Source organism: Neomonachus schauinslandi, chromosome 2 (assembly GCF_002201575.2).
Source record: "Neomonachus schauinslandi chromosome 2, ASM220157v2, whole genome shotgun sequence".
Lineage (NCBI taxonomy): Eukaryota > Metazoa > Chordata > Mammalia > Carnivora > Phocidae > Neomonachus > Neomonachus schauinslandi.
Genome location: NC_058404.1, coordinates 178,682,170 through 178,706,670, shown reverse-complemented (window position 1 = coordinate 178,706,670; position 24,501 = coordinate 178,682,170). Strand labels below are relative to the sequence as shown.

General features: G+C 35.4%; 1 protein-coding gene across 3 annotated transcripts in view; it reads left to right on the top strand.

Annotated features, from left to right (window-relative positions):
- Positions 1–24,501, top strand: part of PCDH7 (protocadherin 7) — a 414,068-nt gene that overhangs the window by 6,435 nt on the left and 383,132 nt on the right. The window contains exon 2 of one of the 3 annotated variants that reach the window (XM_021689847.2): positions 4,106–4,845. The exons of the other annotated variants lie outside the window; for them this stretch is intronic. Coding sequence (XP_021545522.1) covers positions 4,106–4,141 — 36 coding nt within the window. The 3' untranslated portion in view covers positions 4,142–4,845. Of the gene's footprint in view, positions 1–4,105; positions 4,846–24,501 lie in introns of those variants that run through there. 3 annotated transcript variants of the gene reach the window in all.

The window sequence follows — 24,501 nt, the reverse complement described above, 5'->3', positions numbered from 1 at the left end:
AAACTTATATGTTGTTCAGTATTCAAAAGATGTGTAAAGTTTTAACCATAATAAATAGCTGAGCCAAAATGAAATAAAGGAGAATGAAACACATTCCCCTTAATGTAATTAGTAATAGTAATTGATACTCTTCATCTCTTCAATATTGCTGTCAGGGGACAAGGGATCCATTTACAAAGTTACATTCTGTTTAGACATCTGACACAATAAACAGGATCTTTTTTGTTCTGATTTTTGCTTGTACCATAAGGAGATGATTTTCTATTTTCATTTTAAAAAGATATTAACTCTAATTGTTATACAACTGCCAAAATGTATTTTCTGTGGTTAAATTTTATGTAAGATAAAATAAAATAGAGAACACAAAGTTTTGTTATAATTCCCCCCTTTGATACTGAATTTATCTAAGGAAAACCCTGAGGGATGCCATATTTTAATTCCTTATGATAGGGATTAATTAAAAATCAAAGATTTCATCTGACATAAAGGCTTCATTTTATTTATAATTTTCTTGAATTGCCTTACCATAGTTCTTTACCTGTGATACAATGGAAGTGATATCTGTTTACAGTGTTCTTCTCTTCATAAGAATTAGACATTTCAAAGTGTTGCTCCTAAATCCTGTTAATGGTTATATTGTAATAAATTAAATAGCTTTGTGGAAATAAGTTTGTAAATAATGCCCTTCCCCCTTTTTGGTTTGTTTTCACAGGGTCTAGAAATTTTCAAATCAAGCTTCTATAGTTCCTCTTTGGCAGAATCTAGATGTGTGTTGCAGAGTTGCTATATTTTTTTTTTTCTTCCCTGAAAATCACGCCTTAGCAAAACTGATGATGTAGCCCAGGTTTCCATAGTTCAGGCATTTGCAGTTCAAACAAAAGCCTTTGCTCTCAACTAAATAATGTGTCTAGTTGAGCAGAATGTGGATCATTGACAGCATTATTGAGATTAAGTGTCCACCTTTCCTTTGCTTGGTAAACCTGGTTTTAGTGGTTGTTCAAGTTTTGTGACTTGGAAGTACAATTGTGCTTTTGACTTGTAAAATAAAGACAGAGGCTTTCTATTTTTCTACTTACTTTTTAATCGTCAGAGTTTTATTATGTGTTATTTTTCAATTTTCTTAAAAATTAATATAATTCCAAAAGATTAGTAAGCATATAAAAGTATAGTTACTACTTTGTTTATTATTTTTAGGTCCTGTTGAGTTTATTCATGCCATGCTGTTATTTAGATAATGCACTGGCAAGTAAAAATTTTATTGTATTTAGTAAATGGAAAGCAAAGTACTTTACTTTTGGCAAGAGTAGAGAAGATACAGCTTGAATAAACATTAATTTAAAAATCCATTTGTAGCTGATGCAGAAATACTCAAGAAAAATTCATATTAAGTCCAGTGATAGTTTCCCTTGCCTTTGGAACTGCAGAATGTAGTCTGAATAATGTTCTCTTTAATTGATCAAATTGTATTCAATATATTCATTGTATACTCAGTTAAAAAGATGGCAGAAATTATTTTTTTAAATTACTTCCAGTCTGGAAGCAAACAGATGACTTGCCATCATCTATTAGAGTTTTCAGCACTGAGAAAGCTAAATGTCAATCTGTTTGTGTATATACATTACACCATACATACATACTACAGTAGAAATGCATCTTCAGAGTGATGCCAACCACAGCTTCTAGTTTCAATTTGATAAGCATAATTTCTACAATATGATTCTGCTGTGTATAACCAAAAACACTTTTAGGAGGTACAGTGCATCTGCATATGGTGGAATTTCTGTTACACCTGGCCTGATATAATAGACAAGTGACTAATAACTGATGAAAGGTTACATCTTTAGTCAGGAGATATGTACTAAAGCAACATTACCTAGATCTCTGGATGTCTATGAATAAGGAAAGGGTCATCCACTGATTTGATCTACCTTGAATATATAAATTTTTATGGAAGTCCAAGTATGACAATTTGAAACTTATCTCAAACTTACCCCAAGTCAATAAATAACTTAGACATGAGACCACAGAGTCAATTTATAGATTTTAAGTAAATCATGCAGCTGGATAAATATAGCAAATCATTCTTTCTTATTATCTTCTATTTTTGAGTAATTACATACATTATTTGTAGAAAAGTGTACACCTGGTATCTCTTTCTCCACACAAACACACAGATATATTCATATAGACCAACTATGATGCCATTAGACTTTTATTTCACTGTGATATTCATTTATTAATATATGGAACATATTTGAACTTTCAACACATATAAAATTGAAAGAAGATATAATCGACCATTTAGTGTTTGTATCTAAAATCACTGGAGTCATCACATTTTAGAATTAAAAGATATCATCCAAACCAGTTCCTTCATTTTATATGAAGAGAGACTGAGGACTTTGTCTGTACCATTGGGGTGTGAATTTGGTTTCCTGCTGGTTCCTTGACTGATGCAATGAAACTTAAGAAGTTGAGGCCTTTATGGTAAAGTAATTAGGTTGAGATCACAAGATTATTGAGGATCCAATGTGGATACAAGTCATGGAATGCAGAGGCCAGTGCTTTTGTTTTTTCTTTTTCTTTTTTTTTTTTATCATACTACCTCTAGGAATAAAATTGAACTTACGTAACTTTCTCTGTATGTCTTTCAATAGAGACAGAAATCTGCTAAGATTTACCTATGTCTGTATAACTATATATTTGGCTATGAAGACTGACTTTTTTGCAATAGAATAGAATTCTGTTTTAGGCTGTAGTTTTTATCTGTAAATTATTGGGGAAATTATAATTCAAATTTTATAGATATTCAAAAGAGAGTAATGGTTCTTTTCCCCTATGTAAAATAGCAATTGATGACACTCATTGAAGTAACTTAACATTGTTTAGAACATACATTCAACAGGTTAATTGACAGAATTTTTAATTTTAACAGAACCGTGACAACAGATATAAGCTCCTATCTGGGATTAGTATCTCCTCAATAAAAACATAATTTTAATTGAAATTAATAGAAGCTTTCTATACAGCGTGTATGAAAGTTTATATGCATTCTAATTGGGATAATCTTTTACCTTTTGCACCAATATAGATGATTCTATTTGCCTTCTATTCTCCTTTACGTTTTGCCAACTTTGCAGGTGTGCTCTACCTTCGTAGCACCCTTAACACACAATCGTGAACTAAGTTTTCCTCTAAATTTGTTTTCTAGCAAATTTTTTTAAAAATGTGACAGTTTTTAAATTTTTCAATTGGATTGCCTCCTTTGTTAGGCAATTAATCACTCTAGTGTATCATATCTAAATTTTATATAGTGATAAAATGCTAATGATTGAGTATATTAATTTCAAGAATAAAATTTGAACTGTTTTAAAAACTGAATATAGTGTGACAACCATTGCTTCACAATAGCTACCAATGCTATTAGATATTTTACCATCATTTCTTTTCCTGGGACAGGATGGTGGTGGAGGTTATGTTGGAAATTTAGTATAATAATTGTTTAGAGCTTTATGTTTAAGCTGTATGTAAGCAGTTTTTAGACTATAGCAAGGTTCCCCATCCATTTATCTACTGTGACTCTATAGAAATAGTAAGATCTGTTCATATAGATCTTGAGTCAGCTTTACTTTTCTCTCTTATTTATTTTAAAAGCCCTTAGAATCTTTTCTAAAGCAGGGACTCTGTTTTGGAACATTACACAGTGCTTTATTTAGCATTAGTGTTGTGGGAGAAATCACATTCCAAGAAGAATTCAGCTGAAACCACTAAAACTAATCTTAATTATCACTTCTGGTGAATTAATGTTTTAAAGGCAGAATAAAGGTTTATTTTCAGGAGTTTGGTGATGTTTGTATTGAACTCTAATGCTGTGTACAAACCAAAAATCTATTAAAGCTTCTGAGTAGGATTCATCTGACATGTTAACTTTTTTTCCCCCGAGCATTTTTATTACTTACAAACAGATAATTTGTAAATAAAAATACTCTGCAACAAAACCTTTACCACAGCATTCTGATTGGGTATAAGACATTGTGGGATAATTCTTCCTCAGGCTTTTTTTTTTTTTTTTAATCTGCATAAATCTTTATTTTCCTTCTTTCAGATGCATCTACATCCATACATTACTGTGTTTGGCTGAATTCCACTCTAATATGATGCTCCATTATGCACCATACTCTGATGACCTTGCTACTCCGAAACCTGCTGGAGCCTGCCCTTGGCCGTGGGGTGTCAGCCAATCACTGCTTGTTTCCCTTGTTGTGCATTGGATTTTCAAGGTTTTTTTCCCCCCTCATTTAAGGAAAAATACTTTTGAAATAAATAAACTTATAAAAGAAGCAGTATTAATAAAGAAATGTGCTACTAATGGATGTCTAAATCACCAGGAATTCCATTCTCAAAGAGGTGGTTAGCAGAAATTAAAAAAAAAAAAAAAATCCCAAGGCACATTTCAACAATACTTTTGAGATTCTAGCTTTGTGTGGACCCAGGAAAATTAAGCCTATTGAGTCTTGGTCTGTAATACCTTAAATACCAACTTTTGATAAAATCCTAAGTTGATCAATATTTTTAAAGGGCTATGGAATCACAGTCTTTTCCAGGCCAGTGAGAAAGTGTGTTAGAATAAAAGATAGTGTCTCCTGCTCATTCTGTGTGTGTATTTCTAGATGGCACTGTGTGTATTTGTGTGTGCTCCTACACATCTATATGCAAGGACTTTGAGCAATATTTATGAAAAGTATTGTTTGTAAAACAAATTTGAGAGATTAATGTTGTATTAAGCAGTTACTGCCAATGGACTGGTTTATCCTTAATCTTGAAATATTGACCAAAGAATCTGTACTAGCTATAGAATTTTTAAGTTTTTGTTGTTAAATTCCTTAAGAAATTTTGCAATCTTTCACTTAGATTTCCTGAAGTCACTGTAGTAACATTCAGAAGGAATTTGTGGCTTCCTGCTTTTGTGGTACATTTATCTGAAGGCTATTCTATTTGATGTCAGATAACATAAATTCAGGCTGCTTCCGAGAATTCAGAATTTAGATATTGTTGAGAGAGAGAGTGGCTGAATTTTAGTGGTGTAAATAGTATTCTAGGTAAGTCAGGGAATCCACTGGGTGGTCCCTCTAACTCTATGTTTATATATTTTTCTCTGTTTGTTGTATGTGTTTTTGTGCCCAAACATAAGTGTTCTGTGTGTGAAGTTTGATAAATTTACAGTACATTTACCATATCATCTGCCCTACGAAGTTTTCCAAAAATTTTGAAATACTAAGAATGCCAGATTCCTGGGATTTTTTTGTGTGTGTGATTTATTGTCAATATAAAAGCCCTTTAATAAAAATAAATAAATACTTGAAGAATATTGGGCCGCCTGGGTGGCTCAGTTGGTTTAGCGTCCAAATCTTGGTTTTGGCTCAGGTCATGACTCTGGGTCATGAGTTGAGCCCCATGTTGGGCTCCGCGCTGGGCATGGAGCCTGCTTAAGTTTCTCTCCCTCCCTCACCCTCTACCCCTCCACCACACACACACACAACCTCTCTAAAAAACAGTAATAATAAATAAATATTGGAAGAATACTAAAATGTAGAGTGATAGGAAATGTACTTTAACCCATGTAAATCTCTAACGTATATATTTTAAGATTTTTATTTTATTAGCTGTTTAATTTTGCAAAAATGACATTTTCAGAAATATTATTGAAACTGTAGTGAAATTCCTGAATAAAACCTAATTATCCTCAAGTTCTCAATTTGTTTTGAGCACAAAGACCAGTATAAGAAGCTGGTGAAAGAACAGTTACCACTTCCTGGTTCTTGAAAATGTCATGTTTCCTCATCAAAAATAGTAAACTTCCTTAGGTATACTTAAAGTGTGAATCCTGTAACAAATCATATCAATTCGAAAACAAAGTATAGAGGAAAGAAGTCCAGAATTTTGGGATAATCTAACTGCAACCACATAAAGAGGATATACATAAAAACTTTCACAAAGAACATTCTAAGGCAGCCTTTTGAAAACTTGAGTTGCAACACATTTTTGAGGCATGAATCAATTTAGTGCATCTCTACCACAATTAGAAAGATGTGAAATAAAACACAACCATTCCAAGTACATCACCCATATAGTAAGAGTAAATGTTGTTGTGTGGAATCCTTATTTCAGTTGTGTATATGTGTTCCTGTTCTTGGTTGCCATGGGAAAAATGTGTTTTGTTGTGGAAGCAGTTGAAAAGGGTTCAGAACCACTGATGCAGTTTGTTTGGGTGGGAAACTATGGCTATTATTGGAAAAACATAATAAATCAAAACAAAAAAATAACACTCCCAAAGATTTTAGTGTACTATTGAACTGAATCAGAATCATCAACAGCATACCATTCCAGAAGCATTCATCAACCAGCAAAAAGCTTGAGAGAAGCCTATGATCATTTCTCTGTGTGTGTTTGTGTGTGTGTTTTAATCTTTGAACATGTCACCATTGGTTCCTATTTTGTGCAAATTTCCTCTTTCTCCACCTTTCTTGCTCCCAGTCCTCATCCACCTCGGTTCTCTTGATCAGCCTCCTTTGTGATTACTGGAATTTACCATGTAGGGAGGTGCCTGGGGACAGATGGAAACAGACTGAGAACAAACTACCTGATACCCTATAAATTTCAGCATTGGGATATTTTGTTTTAAATGATAAGATAATATTTTATTTTCCATCACAAAATCTAAAGAAGAAAATGAGAATGTTAGAGACTGGTTTAATCACTTTTAACACATCTAATATCAGCACTGGTACTGGCTATGCAAAAAATAATAAAATAGAGTCTTTATCCTCGTGAAATTAATATATTATAAAGAAGATTATGGAGCAGAAAATGATAGATTATATTTGCATCATGCTTCTTAAGTTTCAAAGCGGTGAATGCTATGTTTGCTCATTTGCTCCTTGGAACAATCTGTGAGGAAAAGCACCATTGTTATTTCTGAGGTGAGGAAACTGAAACAAGGAACAATTTATTTATGACTGATGGAACTAGCTTAAGAACTTTATAAGTCTTTGAAGAAATACCAGGTCGGAATTCAAGTGTACTGCGAGCACTTGGGGAAAGTTGTGAAATCTGTGCTTTTGAATACAGTCTGTTTTCTGATTTATCTGGGTAAAATCACTTCAGAAGAACTCCTCAGAACATGCCCCAGGTTGTCAAACATTTTTGCAGTCATAAACTGCAATTAATACTACCAAAAACAAAACAAAAAACAAAAAGGCTGTGGGTATAATGTGCAGATCTAATTAATTAACTGGATTTGTAAACACCATATGTGATTTAAAACAAACACCTTAAGAATTGAGTAAGTCACTTTAAGCCTAACTATATTTTTGAGGCTATCTCTAGAAAAATCCAAGGCCCTTAAGAAGTAAATCCACAGTTTGAAATATGTCTCTGGGAATAATTTTCAATCTATAACTTTGCAAAACACTTTTCTTGGATGTGAGTGATTTTTTTCCATTCCTTTTATAGAGATTGTATTAATTTGCTGAATCTTTAATACACAGTGCAAGGCTTTGGCATATAATTAAAACGATGGCTAGAACAAGTCTCTACATAGATAGGCAGTGCAAAAATAGGCAAGGTAGGCAAGGTATATACATGAAACTCACAGGGACTGCCTCCAAATCTGTCTGGTCTATCATGGTATTCCCAGTGCCTAGTAGAGTGCCTAACACATAGGAGACACTCATAAATATTTGTTGAACAAACAAAGGGCTTGGGCATTGATGCTAGATATCCTGAAGATCCCTTCATATTGGATTACTGGACTATGGTAAGTCCACTTTTATATCAGACTCTGAGTGTCCTAATTGTTATTTTCTTTCCCTGCTGGGTGGACTTCTCCATGATAAAAGGCTACCTGCTGGGCTGGCTAGAGTCCCTGCCTTCTCTGTGTGGGTCTGACTCTCATTTCAATAGCAAATGAGAAATACTCTCATTTTCTCTCCTTCCTCCTTGGTGGTGGTATCAACACCAAACCCTTAAAAAAGATAAAATCAAACTATTAAATAGTGAATAGGCAAAGCAAGTAAGGGAGGCATTGGTCACCCAGTAGAGTTCTGATATATTCTGAAGGGGTATGAAGAAACATGCAAACTTGCTGGTTTTCAGTATTTTTCTTGTGATCCTTATTCTCATCTGGTACAGATTCTTATCTTTATCATTATCCCTTTCCTTATGGAAAAAATAGATACATATATGCCCAAGCATAGGCATGAGTGTCTGTATTTGTCACTTTATATGTTCTTGCAGTTATTATTCATTCAGTGTACCAATGCATGCTCACCGATAAAGTAGAAGTTTCCATTTTTATTTTGAAAGCCCATGGTGAGCGTCACTTTTAAAGGTGAGAGCCTGGAATATCTGTAAAGAGAAACATGCACTTAGTTTACTAAGGAAAGAGGTCTAGAAGAGAGAATATGCTCTTGGAGTGATGAGCAGTGAAGTGGGAGCTGAGCAATGTCTTACAGCTACTTAGTGTTGAATCAGTATGTGGTACACATGAAACTAATGTAACATTGTGTGTCAACTCTACTCAAAAAAAAAAAAAAATACTCCTTAGGAGCCCATATTCTAAGGAGCACTCTTAAATTGCAAGTGCAAATTACAAATGACTTCTGAAGGAGTTGGGTTTAGTCTTTGGCGCACCCTGGTGTAAATTGCTTTAAGCAGATAACTAGGTCAGCACCTCACAAGATCAACAGTCCTGAAGAAATGAGGATTCTGCTTAGGGCCTTAGGGGAAGGATGAGTAGCCTTCAGTAGTTTTAAAGACTGGAACTCTGTTAAGGCACCAAGTGTCTCCAACTCGAGCTAGGCATCCAGGATGTAATGAGATTATATCAGAAAAAGGAGTTTCAGGTCTGACAAAAGCAAATGTTTGTGGCCTTGAATTTTGGCCCGAGGCCCCAGTAACCATAAGAACGGTACCTGGCTTGATATGATTGCAAGATTAGTGTCAAAAAGTAGTAAACACCCACTTCCTGCCATTTAGACCAGGTGTTTCGGTTTGGTTTGGGTTTTGTTTTTAGTCTGGAATATCATGTCTAACTGCTCTGTTTCCATTCATTTTCTGCTCCCATACTTTTGAGAGAAAGATAGGAACAAAGAAGTAAAAAAGGAAAAAAAGAAAAGCGCACAACCACTGCATTAGCAACATATTCACCTTCTCCCTCGTATTATTATTAGACTACTATAATTTAAAAAGTGGCCACATTATTGCCATGTAGTTGATTCTTGTCCTAATTTCATTCAATTCTCAAAAATTGAATTCTAGTAGGTCTGCACCATAGCCTAGAAACCTGAATTGTTAACACTGCCCCCTTCTCAGTTCTGATTACAGATGGTAGGTCAGGCTACAACAGTTCTGGGTGGGAGCCCCTGAAATTCCTAACTTCTGTTCTGTAGTTCACTTCTCGAAGGCCTCTGGCAAAATAGAAAATGAGCTGGATAAGACAATCTGAACATCTGCCTTCTTGTCCCGGTTCTGTCACTGATTGGCCAGTGTGACCTTGTGTAAGTCCTTTCGAGTCCGGAAGCCTGTTGAAACCATCCTCTGTCATTTTACGTAACAACCCCCGCTCTGAGTACATGACAGGGTTTATGGGGGGTCACACAAAACAATTGGGGCTTTGTCAAGCATTACCACAATTTAAGATAATATTTCTGGTCATCCATAAATTTTTCTAAGCCTTCTTAAGATGCATTTACATGTTTGGCATATTTTCACTACCCATTATATTAAAAAGTTTCTTCGTTTTGTTTTTTTTCCTTTGGGGGGGGCATTTGTTTTAATTTGTCCTACTGCTTATTTGAAGCATCTGCTATTCTCTTTTCCTGATTCATTTCTTCAAAGTTACGCTGATCCCTGATTAAGCTGCAACAGGTGTGTCTCTGCCTACAGCAACAGGTCCTAGTTATTATCAGAAAGACTTTCGGTGCCTGTTGACGTCTCGATAGTGAAGGAGAAGAAAGAGCTCACTGCTGTAAAGCAAGTGGTTTAGGAACGGCTTGTAACAGTTTGATATCTTATATCATCCATTTTGACACTTAAAAAATTCCATCGTTTTTTCATTTATTTCTTCTTCCGTGCAATCTTTCCTGGGAATTTTTGTTTCACACATCATGACTAGTCTCTAAGAGCCATCAGTTACTGAGCTTTTATTCTGCGACAATCACTCTGCTAAGGGGTGTACTACATTATAGTATTTACTCCTTTCTAGCAAATCCAAGAGGCGGGTCTTATTATTATCTCTATGTGACATATGTAACTGGGGAAAAGCAAAACAGAATCTCTCCTAGATCCCATCCATCTCCATATAACAGGGTCCACTAACTCCCTATAGTCGTCTCCCCTCCAACGTACTTCTCTCACCAAATCTGAGAATTTTTATTAGTGTGGTGGTATCCCTGATAGATTTTAATTTACATATTTACATATTTAGCATAGTATCCCTGATAGATTTTAATTTACATAGGTTGCAGTATGCATTTTATTCTAGTCCACAATACCTCCTATGTATTCTTAGCAGGTTTAAAAGAGAATCAGTATCAGCTTGCTAGTGCTGCCGTAGCAAAATACTAGAGACTGGATGGCTTGAGTAACAGAAGTTTATTTTCTCGCAGTTCTGAACACCGGAAGTCCCAGATCAAGGTGCTGGCAAATTTCGTTTGTGATGAAGACTCTCTTCCTGGTTGTAGGCAGCTATCTGCTCAATGTGTCCTCAAATGGCCTTTTCCCTTCCTCTTTCTAAGGACACCAGTTCTAATAGATCAGGGCCTCACCTTCTGACTTCTTTCAACCAAATTATCTCCATAAAGGCTATAGCTCCAGATCAGTCACATTGGGGTTTGGAGCCTCAGCATATGAATTTTAGGGGGATACAACTGAAGTTCATTTTTTAGCTTATTAACTCTAAATTTTTATGCACATCATTGAATGCTTCCTGCAATTTTCAGCCTTCACAGGGATTTGTGATATAAAGTAGCATCTTAGTTATTTTAATTTTGCCAACCAATAAGTGCATCTAAGTATATTAATTTGCCAACCAATAAGTGCATCTAAGTATATTAATTAATATAAAATCAATCTTTATATAAAATAGTCCAAGAAGTTTTCCACAAATGTAGGAGGTCTTTTTAAATGATGATAGTAATATGTAGTCTTACATTTCTAGGATATTTTCAGCATTAAGATCCAAAGGAAAAGCAGTAGGAGTTAAGTGGGGAAAGAGTCAATTGACACTATAATAATGTAGGTTTAATAATCCCTCTTTTCTAAGGACAGTCTCAGTGGATTTTCATGCACAGTGGTTTAATTGGTCTGACAAAGATCCAGTGGGTCTGAGTTCTCATGGCATATGGAAACTGCCAAACATGTACTGAAGCTGGTACCATACTTGAGTGACTCTTCACCAACTATTGATATATATGCATTCAATACACTGCATCATTACACGAATCCACGAACACATTGAGGATTTTTTTTTACTGTGCCTTTTTATTTGCTTCATAAGGTTAAAAATTCATGTGATAAAATATGTAATGAGCAGCCTAGGAACTATATATATGTCCAGTGGGATGTAGGAAGTGGTGATTTTGTTAGGGTAATACAGGGTAAACTCATCAAAAGTCAGGAAGAGGAACTCCTTCTTTTCTGCCCTTTGGTCAGAATTTCTAGGCAATGGACCATGACAGCTGAATAGACTTTTTCTGAGAATTACCTTTCTAAGCTTCTAGAGCTAATTTTACATTTGACCTCCTATATTAAAAATGGCAGATTAATCAGTTCTTTTTTTTTCCAGGGAAATGACAATAATCGTGGCATCAACTTAAAGGTTTTTTTTGTTTTTTTAATTGCATCTGAATCTGCTTTTCGTTGCATTTAACTGTTGAACACAAGGATCAATTTTAGATACAGATGGCATGTCTATACGGCATTAGGAACAAAAGATGGTAATACCTATTTTTTCCAAACCAATGCACACTCTATTAGGTCAGGAACATTTAATTTACTTTATTACTAAAACTTCTTGCCTTTTTCTCTAATGTTTTGCCTTTAATAAGAAAGTAGTGTCTGTGTGCGTGTACATGTATGTATAATATGTATATGCATTTATATATGTACAGACACAGAGGTAATACAGTTACCATTTCAGAGCAAACAATGAATGAGTGATTATTGTATGCCAATTATGTAATTGTGGGCAAAGCATTGTTCTAAACACTAGAGAAGCAACAACAGTGAAGACAGATAACAATCTTTCCCCATTGAAATTCCATTTCAGCGGGGTAATACATAAATAATAATAGCTAAACTTATATTACATGCCATATCCTATGCACTGGTCAACATATTTTACTTATATTAACTCATTAAATAGGTACAACTACCCTGTGAAATAGAGCTGATTATCATTAGTTTGTAGATGTGGAAAGTGACGCACAGCAGGGTTGAGTAATTGCTCATGATCAACACAATTTGTAAAGTGGCCGAGCAGAGGGTCAAATACAGGGGCCACACCCTCAATCACTGTGTATATGCGAAGTGGACAGAACATGTCTAATTTATAGTCAACTAGTTCTAGGAGAATGAAATTGGATTCACGTATTTCTCTTAAAGGCTTCAGTGATGTTTCAACCGTCCTATCTTAATATTTTTTATACTCTGTTCTTGAAATTAGGTCACTCAGTCCAATTTTTTTTAATAGTACCATCGTAAACCTTAATCAAAGTTAAAATCAAAAGATGGGAAGGTAGATTTTAGACTAGTAGGCACTTCCTCCTTCTACCCACTCTCTGCTCTTGGGAATACCTCATTAATATGTTTTCCTTTTTTGTCATTTACCTTAGTATTCTTTACTTCACTCAGTATTCACATAGTCTGTTATGTATATTATTAATACAAGTAAGAAACATAAATTCATTATTTTTATAAATTGCCATTTTATTTAGGATAGGAAATGCCTTTTTATAGAGAATAAAAGTTTACCTAGAAGATTTTTAAAACATACATTTTATTGACCTTTTACCAGAAAGAAAATACATGTTTTTCTTTTTGTTTTCTGGTTTTTGGTTTCTAAATATTCACAACATTTGAAAGAAAGCAGAGTAATAGTGAATTCCTTATAAAATTTTTTTTGTAATTTATTCTGGTTTTCCTCAAATTAGTTGCTCATTATTAAACATTCAATTAAAATGTGACCTGTATCATGTCATAGTTTTCCTCTTAAAATATATTATTCTATTTCTTTATGAGACATGTTTTCAGTCCCCTAAAATGTGAATGAGTACAACCAAAGCCCATTTGAAATACATTCCTTATAAAAATAATGATTTACTAATTTTTTGCTATGACAGCATTTTCTTAATGTGTTGATGACACTTTTTATTATAGAATGTTTATTCAACTGAATAAATGTCTCTGAATATGTACCTTTGTAATATAACTCTGGGTTCTGTTATGTAGTAATTTTGTATCTTATGCTCTGAAATGATCTTTGTATACTACTGGAATGATTTAAACTTTTTAAGCTTTAAAACTATTGAATCCCCAGGCGCCTGGGTGGCTCAGTTGGTTAAGCGACTGCTTTCGGCTCAGGTCATGATCCTGGAGTCCCTGGATCGAGTTCCGCATTGGGCTCCCTGCTCGGCAGGGAGCCTGCTTCTCCCTCTGACCCTCCCCCCTCTCATGTGCTCTCTCTCTCTCATTCTCTCTGTCTCAAATAAATAAATAAAATCTTTAAAAAAAAAAAAACTATTGAATCAAATTGTTGAGGTGGTTGGTTCCACACTCCACTTAAAAATTTGTAGAATTTTGTTTCATTAATAATAGGTATTCAAAATATTGCCAGCATTGCAGTTATTTCCAACTAATGGAAAGAAAGTAGGATAAAATGGTAAGGAATCCACCTCCTCTCTTCCGGGCCTTACTTGAATTCTTACGGAACCCAACAGACCACCTCTTTAACATTCTCTTAAAAGTTTCACTCCCGTTTGGAAACAACCATCTTAAAGCCAAACTACTCTGGAAATTAGTCATTGTTTATTATTGGCTTACTAAATGCATCTTTAATACATTCTAAAATGACTACATCAGTACAGTATAAGTAAAGTAGATACCGTTTGGTTTGAGCTGGAAAGCTGTTTCAAATTTAGCGTCTGAATATGGGCAATCAGTTATGAAATCTGTAAACATCAATGTAGATATTGGTACACTTTCAGGGAGGGAAAAACAGAAGAAAAAAAGTGTGTTTTGCATAACCACATTACAAGAACCTAGTGAAATTCTGCGTATATTATTATCACTCTAAAAAGTGATTCCTGGATACACCTTGTGAGTTGTGTTGTTTTTTCTATTCACATAGGTAAGTGGGGATTGTGTTGAATATTCAGTAATAAATAGCATGAATACCTACTTTAAACAGTAAGCAAGTAATAATAATGGGTGCTTATGTATCCTTGAGAATTCGCCGCTATGAATTTTGAACTTTTTGATTTTTTTTTTTTTTTTGTAAAACAAGACAGTTGTTGCTACAGCACGAGGCAGGGACTCCTAATGGCAAAGAAACATTTATAATCATGTAACTGCTCTGTTTAAGCCTGAGAAGTGGTTTAATGAAGACCTTTGTTTTCCTGTATGTTTATGCTTTTAAATATTACATATAATATTGTTTGCTAATCATTAGAGGATGTGACATCCTTAAGGGATGTAAAGTGTCCCCACTGTGTCACATTACAGTTGACAGTGGATGTGCAATATGAAGGAAGAACAGATATGGCTTATAAAATAAATTCACTCGTACATAGTACTTTTATCATCTGTATAAATATGTCTGTCTGCCTTTCTCTTCTCTACATCAGCAATGCTCAGTTCTACATTTCAGACCACAGAGCCTCCATGCAAAGAAAAGGACAGTGATTTGTGTGAAGCCTACACAAAGGAAATCCAGCCACATTTCTAGTCCTCAATTATTGTGTCCTGCATGCTTGTGCAACTTACCTTGTGTTCACAGTTGACCTGTGTGGTGCTTTTTGGACTTGTAGCATTAGTAAGAGCGCTGCCATTTGAGTTGTGAATTTAGTTTTGCTTTTGTTAAGCGTCAGAAAGAAAGAAACTATTCATCACATTCTGCTTCCTATAAAGAGATGTTGAAATGCAGAAAGATCCTCACATCTAAAAGCATGCCTTACCATACAATATGCCTCTGCATTAGTAGCTACAATCTGGCTGAGAGGCAGATGCAGGTTTTATAAGATTTATTTTGGTCTTAATCTCTGAAGTGGAGTAGATCACTCAACTTTTCTTTATCTCATGTTTCTAACTTATTTGTCTCTTCATGGGAAAGGTAAGAAGCTGTAAAAATCAAACAGTGAATCATTGGCTATTGGATGAATGTAATTTTTATTACATATTATGGTAAACAATCTTTGGGGAGGATGGAGGGAGATTAAGCAAAAATGAAGAGATGTTGCTAAAAACTGCAGCCAACCTATTTTCTTAGAAGAATTAGTGTTGTTGTTTTTAAGAGTATCTTCTTATCAAATATAAGCGTTATGTTGTCATTTTATTCCTAGCACTCATCTGCAAGAGAATTGAAGACATATTATTTTATCACTTTTAGTAAAAGCAAAAAATGTCTTATTGAAGACAGGAAAAGAAACATACTTCAGAACTGGAGAGGAAAGTCTCAAGTTACAAAAAGAAAAATAAAAGGAGGGTTTTGTTCAAGGGGCCAAAAAAAATATTTGGCTGATATATATATATATTTTTTTCTCATTTAAGCTGGTTTCTTACTGGGGCTGTTTTTTTGAATAATTGGAAAAAATGGGTGGGGAGGAAGTTTTTCATCAAAGGCAAAAGATAGTAAAAAATAAAAGTACTAAGGGAATACAGATAGGAAGTTGTATCTTTTCTGTACTTTCATGATTGCCTACATTGCCCCCCTAAACTTATAATTGAAAAGCTCTGAAAAAAATTTCAAGCTTTGAGGAAAGTGCTAGAGGGTAAAAGATAACATTCTGTGATCCTTCAACCCTCCACTCTCTCAATCTCTCTCTTTCATACACACACAGGAGTGCACGTTCTCATACCCTCACAAAGTCAAACTATTTTGTTTTTAAATTAGTCACACATTTATCTTTGCAAACTAATAATAATAATCAGTTCAGTGAGCATTGAAATTTTGGAGGCATACTGGCATTTTTGAAAGCTGCTTTTAGAAAACTTCTTAACCATCTCACTAGGTTTCAAGTTGTGGAGGGAGATTGCTAGAATAATGATAGTGAAGAGGACATTCTGCGTTCGGCAGTCTCCTAGAAGACACTGGACTATAGGCAATCCGTGTCTCCCTCGATCCTTCAGGATCCTCTACAGCAGAGTCAGTTTAAGATATCTGAGGTGTTGCTCTTTTCTTTCCACAGTGGCATCCTGTAAGCTTTTATTTACACTTGCTCTATCTTCATTTTTCCCGCCAAGCAGGCTGAGTTTTCTCACTGTCTCAGAGGAAGTCAGATGTCAGTGAGTACCAAGCGGAGAAGTGATAAGAATATTTTAAACACTGAATTTTTTTTTTTTTTTAAGTTTTTGTATCTCAGTCGCACTGAGAAAGCTACAAAGGACTAACAAATTTGGGATTTCCAATATGCCTTGATGGCGTAACTACAAATTATTAAAAGCAAAGGTAGAACTCAAAGTTTGCCTAAGATGTGTTCCTACCAACCTATATGATCCTGAATCAGGAAAGACCTTAAGTAAGACAACTGGAGGTTACGTGTCCAAATGAGTCTTCTTCATTCATTTATTTAATGCCCGATTATTGATGTCCCATTGTATTTGGAATTTAAGCAGAGGCTCAGAGTCTTGTGGAGAAGACAGACTGGCAGAGGAATAATTATACTGTAGTATGGTTAAGGGTTATGAGAGGAGCTATACGTACCCTGGGAAGGATTTAGTGATTCCTAGGGAGGCTGGCAATTGACAATTACCACACAAGGAAGTTATAATGTGGCTTTAATTTATTTCTTCTGTATCAGTCTTGCAACCTTGGCCATAGGGCATTAACTATTCTGATTGGATCGGAATTGGAATGTATTTTCTCCACACCCCATCCTCCTTTACATTTCAACAGGTTTTTGCTTTTTATGCATCTCTAATGGATTTTTTTCTTTGACTGTTAAAATTAGAACCACTTAATGGTTCAGTTAGCCTCACTGCTTTTTAGCCATTCTGTGATTTTGACCAAAAACTGAACTTATTCACTATAACTGTTCACTCTGAATCCTTCACACTTGGCTCTGAATGACTTTTAGTAATTTGCTGATGTCAAATCACCTTCAAATGGGAACTATTACTATCATTGAAGAGATTGAAAGAAAAGAGACACAGGCTGCCAGGCGATTTCCAAGAGGAGTTATATAGATGCTTTTAATCACAGCAACATTACTGGAATATTTACACCCTCTCCAGGCAACTTTGAAAAATACAGCAACTCATCTGAGTCATAAGTTAGATTTTCCTAAAAATAGTCATGTAAGCTTGTATTTTTATATCTTGTATTTATTTTATGCATTGATTATCAAAAGTGTTATAGCCCTGGGGTTTCCCAAGAAAAATCATAATGATTTTTTTTTACAATTTCTAATTATTTTTAGGCCTTTTCATTTCTTCTAGTGCTCTCCTTCTCCCCTGAGCACCTATCATGTCTTCTATTAACACTGGTACTTGTTACCAGCTGGCTTTCAGATGGTCCTGTGTAAGTGACTGGTCGATGACAGCTTTTAAGATGTTGCCTCTCCAAGTTATATTTCTATTCTGGAGGATTCTGGATGAACAAAAAACCTGATGTGAGACTTTCTCATGAAAGGATTCATATGAGATGCTATCCAGAACACAGAGGAAAACATTTGGAAACAAAACAACCCTGGTTGAATTTTCTCCTATCATTCTTGATCCCTTGATCTCTTAAAGATTTCACTTCACGACAGACCTCTGGTTTTGTGTCCAGGTGGCGGTAAGGTATCCCTTGTTTAGTCCAATGCCACTCTGTCACTCAGGGTCGAATTACTCCATATATACTACATATATACACACACACACATACATGTATATACATATATGTACTGAGTTCACATAAATATAAATATGAACATAAACATAAATATATACACATACACAATTTTTTCCTCTAAAGAAATAATAGTCTCTTTTAAAATCCTAGGGTAAATTTTGGTCTGCAAGCACCACACCTCCAGGAGGTAACAGAGACTGATAACCCTAACTTAGATGATAATTTAAAAATTCTAAGTTATATTTCTATCATTTCTAAATAGTATTGAAAAAAGCCGCAGTAGGACCACATTTGTAAAATGTCCTTGTCCAGCCTCATGGTAAAAGACCGAAAAAGGAGGTTACTTATTGGAAGAACAACCAGATTGATTTTTTTGGGAATTAGCTTCAGTTGTGAAGCCTGCAGTTTGAAAGGAGAACAGAGGAGTAGATCTTCCGGAATGGGCAACATAGTACTGTTAGCTTTGGTTGTAATCCTTCTTCTAATGTTTTGGCATCTCTGTTCCGTAGGCTTTTAGAATTCTATAGTACCCACTTTTCCAGTCTCCTGAGGCCTTATTTTCAGTAACTGTTCCTAAAATCTACCTCATTTACTTTCTACAAAAACGTGCAGAATCTCTGTATAATTCCCTCAAGGTAATGGTTGAAATATTCTATTAAGAGTACATTTACATTGGTGGGTATTTCTGGTTTAATAAGTAAATAATAGCAACTATTTGTAGGAATTGGAAGTTGACTTGCAAAAACATTCCAGCTAACAATGGCTATTTCAACTATGTAAGTCTGGCTGAAGGAAGAGAAGCATTTGTTTCTTTTATTTTTCCTTCCTTCCTTCCTTCTTTTTTTCCTCTTCTTTTCTTTGTTTTCCAAGATTTTAATTGGGTAGAGTCTAGTAAACCATACATAGATGTTTGTTGCAGCAGACTTTTGAGGATTTAATAATCCAGGTTATTTTTATCACTTAGGTCATTTGTACCACAAGTACCATGGTGGATTCTTTCATGAATCATAATAGAGCAGTATAATTAATCATTTGAACAAGATATATGATGTGCCTTAATACTTTAAGTATTTCAATGCATTTTTGAGTGTTTCTCCATTATGGCAATCTATATTATGGTTTTTAAAAAGGTGTTGGCTAAAACCTTCTTTGTAAAGATAAAATATTTCAATATGCTTTATATAGTTAACTTCAAACTGTGTCTAAGAAAACAGAGGCATTGTGATACTATTTAACCAGGAAACTTTATGTCCTCTGGGATATTGGCTGATGCATCTAACCATAATTTTCCAGGTGTCTTCCAGTCTTTACTTTAGTGTAACATTAGTTTCCTACTGCCCTTGTAACAAATTATTGTGAACATGGTGGCTTAAGCAACAAACATTTATTTATTAGGGTTCTGATGGTCAGAAGGCTAAAGTGGGTCTCACTAGGCTATAATCAATGTGTTGGCAGGGCTCTGCTTCTTTTTTTGGAAGGTGGAGGGAGAAGCCATTTTCTTGTATTTTTTCCAGCTTCCAGAGGCTGCCTGCATTCTTTGGCTCTTGAACATCTTCCATCTTCATAGCCAGCAATAAATAGCTGGTAGTCATTTTCATGTCCATACCATTCTGACTCTCTGCTGCCTTTCTTATGTATTTAAGGACACTGTGATTGCATTGGGCTACTTGGATAATCCAGGAAAATCTCCTTATTTTAAGGTCAGTTGATTAAAACTTTAATTCCACTTACAATTTTAATTCTCTTTTGCCATGTAAGGTAACATATTCATATATTCACAGGGTTAGGATGTGGACATCTTCGCGGCTGGGGGAGGAGGAAGGGGCATTATTCTGCAGGTCTGATAGGCAAACATTCCAAAAATTTGATAACCACATTTTACAAACCACAAAATATTATTTGGGCAGTCTCTAGTTCGACTTTTTTTTTTTTCTTGTGTAATCTCAACATTTTAATTTATTACCCAATAGATATTTCATTGTTACTTCTACTGTATCTTAATTTTCCCTCAAAATAATTTATCTATATTTGAAAAATATTTATAATAGAAAAAGCTGAAATGATCAGTTTTCTTGTTTCTGTAAGATGAAAAGCTTACTTCCACAAGTAGAGCCATCAAATTTTTGAGATGTGACCAGAAATATGATTGGCAATTTCGTGATTTCACTCTTAACTTTAATAGGACCATAAGACTGAAGCAACTTTTCAAACTGTTTCTTTACTCAACATATTATGTCTATTATGTACAAATAATATGATTGTTGATAGATAGGGTCTGACTTACTCAACCAGAGGCAGTGAAGGTGGGGAGACTAGTCTTGAGGTGGAGTAGATCTGATTCCTCTTTGGACATCCATATCCTAGTAATTGGAAGATACCGATGTCTGCTTTGTAAGGGTGTTGTGGGGGTTAAATGAGATGATGGATACACAGATACTAGTACATTTAGGAACTCAACAAAAGATAGTGACTTTACTCTCTAGGATTTGGCCTGATGGTGATGCCATTGGAGTAACAACATGACAGCAGGGGTAACTTGAGGGCAGGAGAATGTAATTATATCTGGCACTGGTCATAATTACTCTCTCTCTAACTACCCTGGCTTATGATCTGTTGGACTGCAGAGCCCATACTATGACTGGACTAGTAGTTATCGACTCAAGAAATGACATGTTTTGACTTTATTTTCTTTGGGGATAGTGAATCCAAGATAGTGTTCCCCTCAAAAAAAAAAAAAGAAAGAAAAAGAAATGTTGACTCTGGAGAAAAGATTTGGTCTTACCAATTCTCATCAATCAATGCTCCCTGAGATCCTAATGGAGACATTACCTGTTCCTTTTCTGATGTGTGAACTTCTCACAGCACACATATGTTAACATCGCTTAGTTTCTTAAAGTCCAGTAGCAATTTTTGTCTTTTTGTCTGAATGAGCAAATTTCAGTGGGTCCAGGTTTTCTACATTAACTGTGGTAGCGGGCAGAGGAGAGGAAAGATAGAAGCAGTCTCTGAAACTCTGAAATGCATTAAGCATCTTTCTTGATTTAACATAAAATGATCAAATACATGAGCATGCCTGGAGTTATTCTATTTTTCTATTGTAATCCTGGTGGGCATTTTTGTAGAAGATGTTCAGAATACATTATCTTTGAAGAAGATTCCAATTGTCAATACAACATGACTGCAACATTATTCTTCTTAGAGGAAGAAAAAGAGATAATAGATGACGAACTATATGACTCACATTTAACATAATGCCCAGAGAACTCCATTATGACTTTTGCATTTCATATGAAACTTAATGGCCCTGGTGATGTCTGGAATTTAGGCAAATAGCAATATAAGGAAGTTTAGTTCAAAGCCGGTATGGAACAAGATTATGACTTGGATATAAGAAATTCTTTACATACTATTATTGCTCTATAGGATTTTTAGGCATAGGTTTATTAGTTACTGTATCTTTGGGTTTCATGTTCTCATTGGTAAAAATAACGTCCTTTTTTTTATAAAGATTATTTTAGAGAGGGCGCCTGGGTGGCTCAGTTGGTTAAGCGACTGCCTTCGGCTCAGGTCATGATCCTGGAGTCCCGGGATCGAGTCCCGCATCGGGCTCCCTGCTCAGTGGAGAGCCTGCTTCTGCCTCTCTCTCTGCCTGCCTCTCTGCCTACTTGTGCTTTCTCTCTGTGTGTCAAATAAATAAATAAAATCTTTAAAAAAAAAAAGATTATTTTAGAGAGAGTGTGTGTGTGTGATTGGGGGAGGGGCACAGGGAGAGGGAGAGAGAGAATCTCAAGCAGACTCCATGCTAAGCACGGAGCCCAACACAGCTCCATCTCAGGACTGTGAAATCATGACCTGAGCCGAAACCAAGAGTCAGATGCTCAACGGACTGCACCACTTAGGCGCCCCTAAAAATAAACATTCTAATAATATTTATAGAGTCATGGAGCTCAAGTGATATTAAATAGGTGAAAGTAATCTATAAATTATAAATTGCTATAAAAGGTTATTTATATCTACTGGGTTGATGCCGGGGATGCCACTAGACATCCTACGGGGCACAGGATTGCTTCTCATGGCTTTGAAATATGGTGCTCAAAACATCAGTAATGCCAAGGTAGAGAGCTCCTGCCCATAGCCACTTTGTTGCACCCATAGGCTGACGGGGACAGGGAGAGAGAGTGGAATGGAATATGAAAGGAGAAGGATTTGGAGAGTGCTACCCAAAATGGGTCTGTAGGCTGGGAGAATAAATACTCTGACTTCTTTCTGCTCTTTTTTAGTCTGGGCCAGGAATTCCCATTGGCCAAACCTAGCTATAAACCAGAGAAAAATGTATCCTGTGAATGTGAGTTATATTGCTCAACTTCCTAGGTATAGAACATGATCATAATGAATAAGGACAAGATTGGACAGAACAGGTGTGTGGGGAAGGAGCAAAAAATAGAAAATATTTAACCCCAATCATAAATTGCTGTCTCAAATTAGTATTCACATCTGTGAGTCCATGAGGAAATGATGTCTGTGAATAGGTTCATCTGTATGCATAGGGACAAGTCAACCATGTGTATAAATTTGGAGAGAAGGAAAACTCAGAAATACATCTGCAATTTCTTCCCCAGAGATATTGTTTGTTCACTATATTAAAACATAGTAAGCATCTGTTTTTGCCTTTTTCTACAATATGCCTTTATCTATTTCTGTCCGTTCATGCATTTACCAAGTTACTGAGAGTGTGCTGCATGCCAGGTATTGGTCCAAATACAGAAGATACAACAAATGGATATGAAATGGTGCTCACTCTGGGAGCAGCTTTGGATGTAGCAGAAGAGACAGCCATGTAAACAAATGGCTGCAACACTTGGGACATTTATGTATAAAGTAGCATGGGAGAGAAGGGGGATACTAATGTTTCCTGGGATGTAGAAAGGCCTTGCAGAGTAAGTGACCTTGACAGAGTCTTCAAGGCTAAGAAGGTGCTTTCTGGACAAGAAAACCAGAAGAGTGAGTACAAGAATTAGAGGTGTCCTTTATGATGGAGTGGAAACAGTGGGAGATAAAATAAGGTGGAGTTTCTATTTCTAAGGACTTCATGGGCCCTGCTAAGATATTGGAGCTGTAACTTCAAAGTAGTCGAGAATTATTGGATATACATGGGTAATACTCATGCAAACTGACTTAATTAAAAAAATTCCAACTTCTATACCCTTGTGTGATACAAGCCGTTCAGAATTTTGTCTTTAAATTAAATTCTTTTAAAATAATATCCTAAAATTGATGCTGTACAGATTCAATTACTTCTGAGTAAGCTTAATTTAGTGGAGATTTTACTGAGGCATTTTGATGTTCAAAAGTGATAGCACTTAACAAATGTCCTTTGCTGGACCATTCTGATTAGAGTGTTAGAGGATCAAAGATCTCAGAAATGTATTGAGGATAAGAGTCCCTCTTCTGTTTCTCAACTATTAACATCCCTTCAATCCTCACACACACACTGGGAAATATTTCTTATGTCATTGTCTTTTAGAAACTTGTGATATAATCATAGTGGGGGGACAGATTTAAAGAAAGTTTGTAAGCTATAGAATTGGAACCCTAGTTTTATATAATCTGGATGCTCCTAAATTTGATGGTATTTACATATGAATATATATCTATTTTGTTTGGTTTATGTAAAATGATTAATCATTGAGTCCCCCACAGAGCTACGCACCCTGCTTTGTTGGTGCCAAATAATGTTTTTGCCTGGGGCGCCTGGGTGGCTCAATGGGATAAACATTGGACTCTTGATTTTAGCTAAGGTCATGATCTTGGGGTCGTGCTCTGCACTCAGCACAGAGTCTGCTTAAGATTTTCTCTCTCTCTCCCTCTCCCTTTCCCCCTCTCCCCACATGTGCACACGTGCACTCTCTCTCTTATAAATAAATAAAATCTTTAAAAAAATAATGAAAAACAAACTGAGGGTTCTAGAGGGGAGGGGGGTGGGAGGATGGGTTAGCCTGGTGATGGGTATTGAGGAGGGCACATTCTGCATGGAGCACTGGGTGTTATGCACAAACAATGAATCATGGAACACTTCATCTAAAACTAATGATGTAATGTATGGGGATTAACATAACAATAAAAAATTTAAAAAAATAATGTTTTGAATTGACATTATAGACTTCACTTTCAGCTAGACAATTAGATTTTGAAGGAGCTTCCATTTAGAAAGTATCTTCAGATAGCAAGATACATTTTCCCCCCACAGGATACGTACTTGTATATCTCTCATTTATCCAAGCAAATATGGAGGGGGACAAATGTAGGAATATATTTTTGTCATGTTGTTTTCTTCCTTCCCACTACTCTTTCTTTCTTTCTTTCTTTCTTTCTTTCTTTCTTTCTTTCTTTCT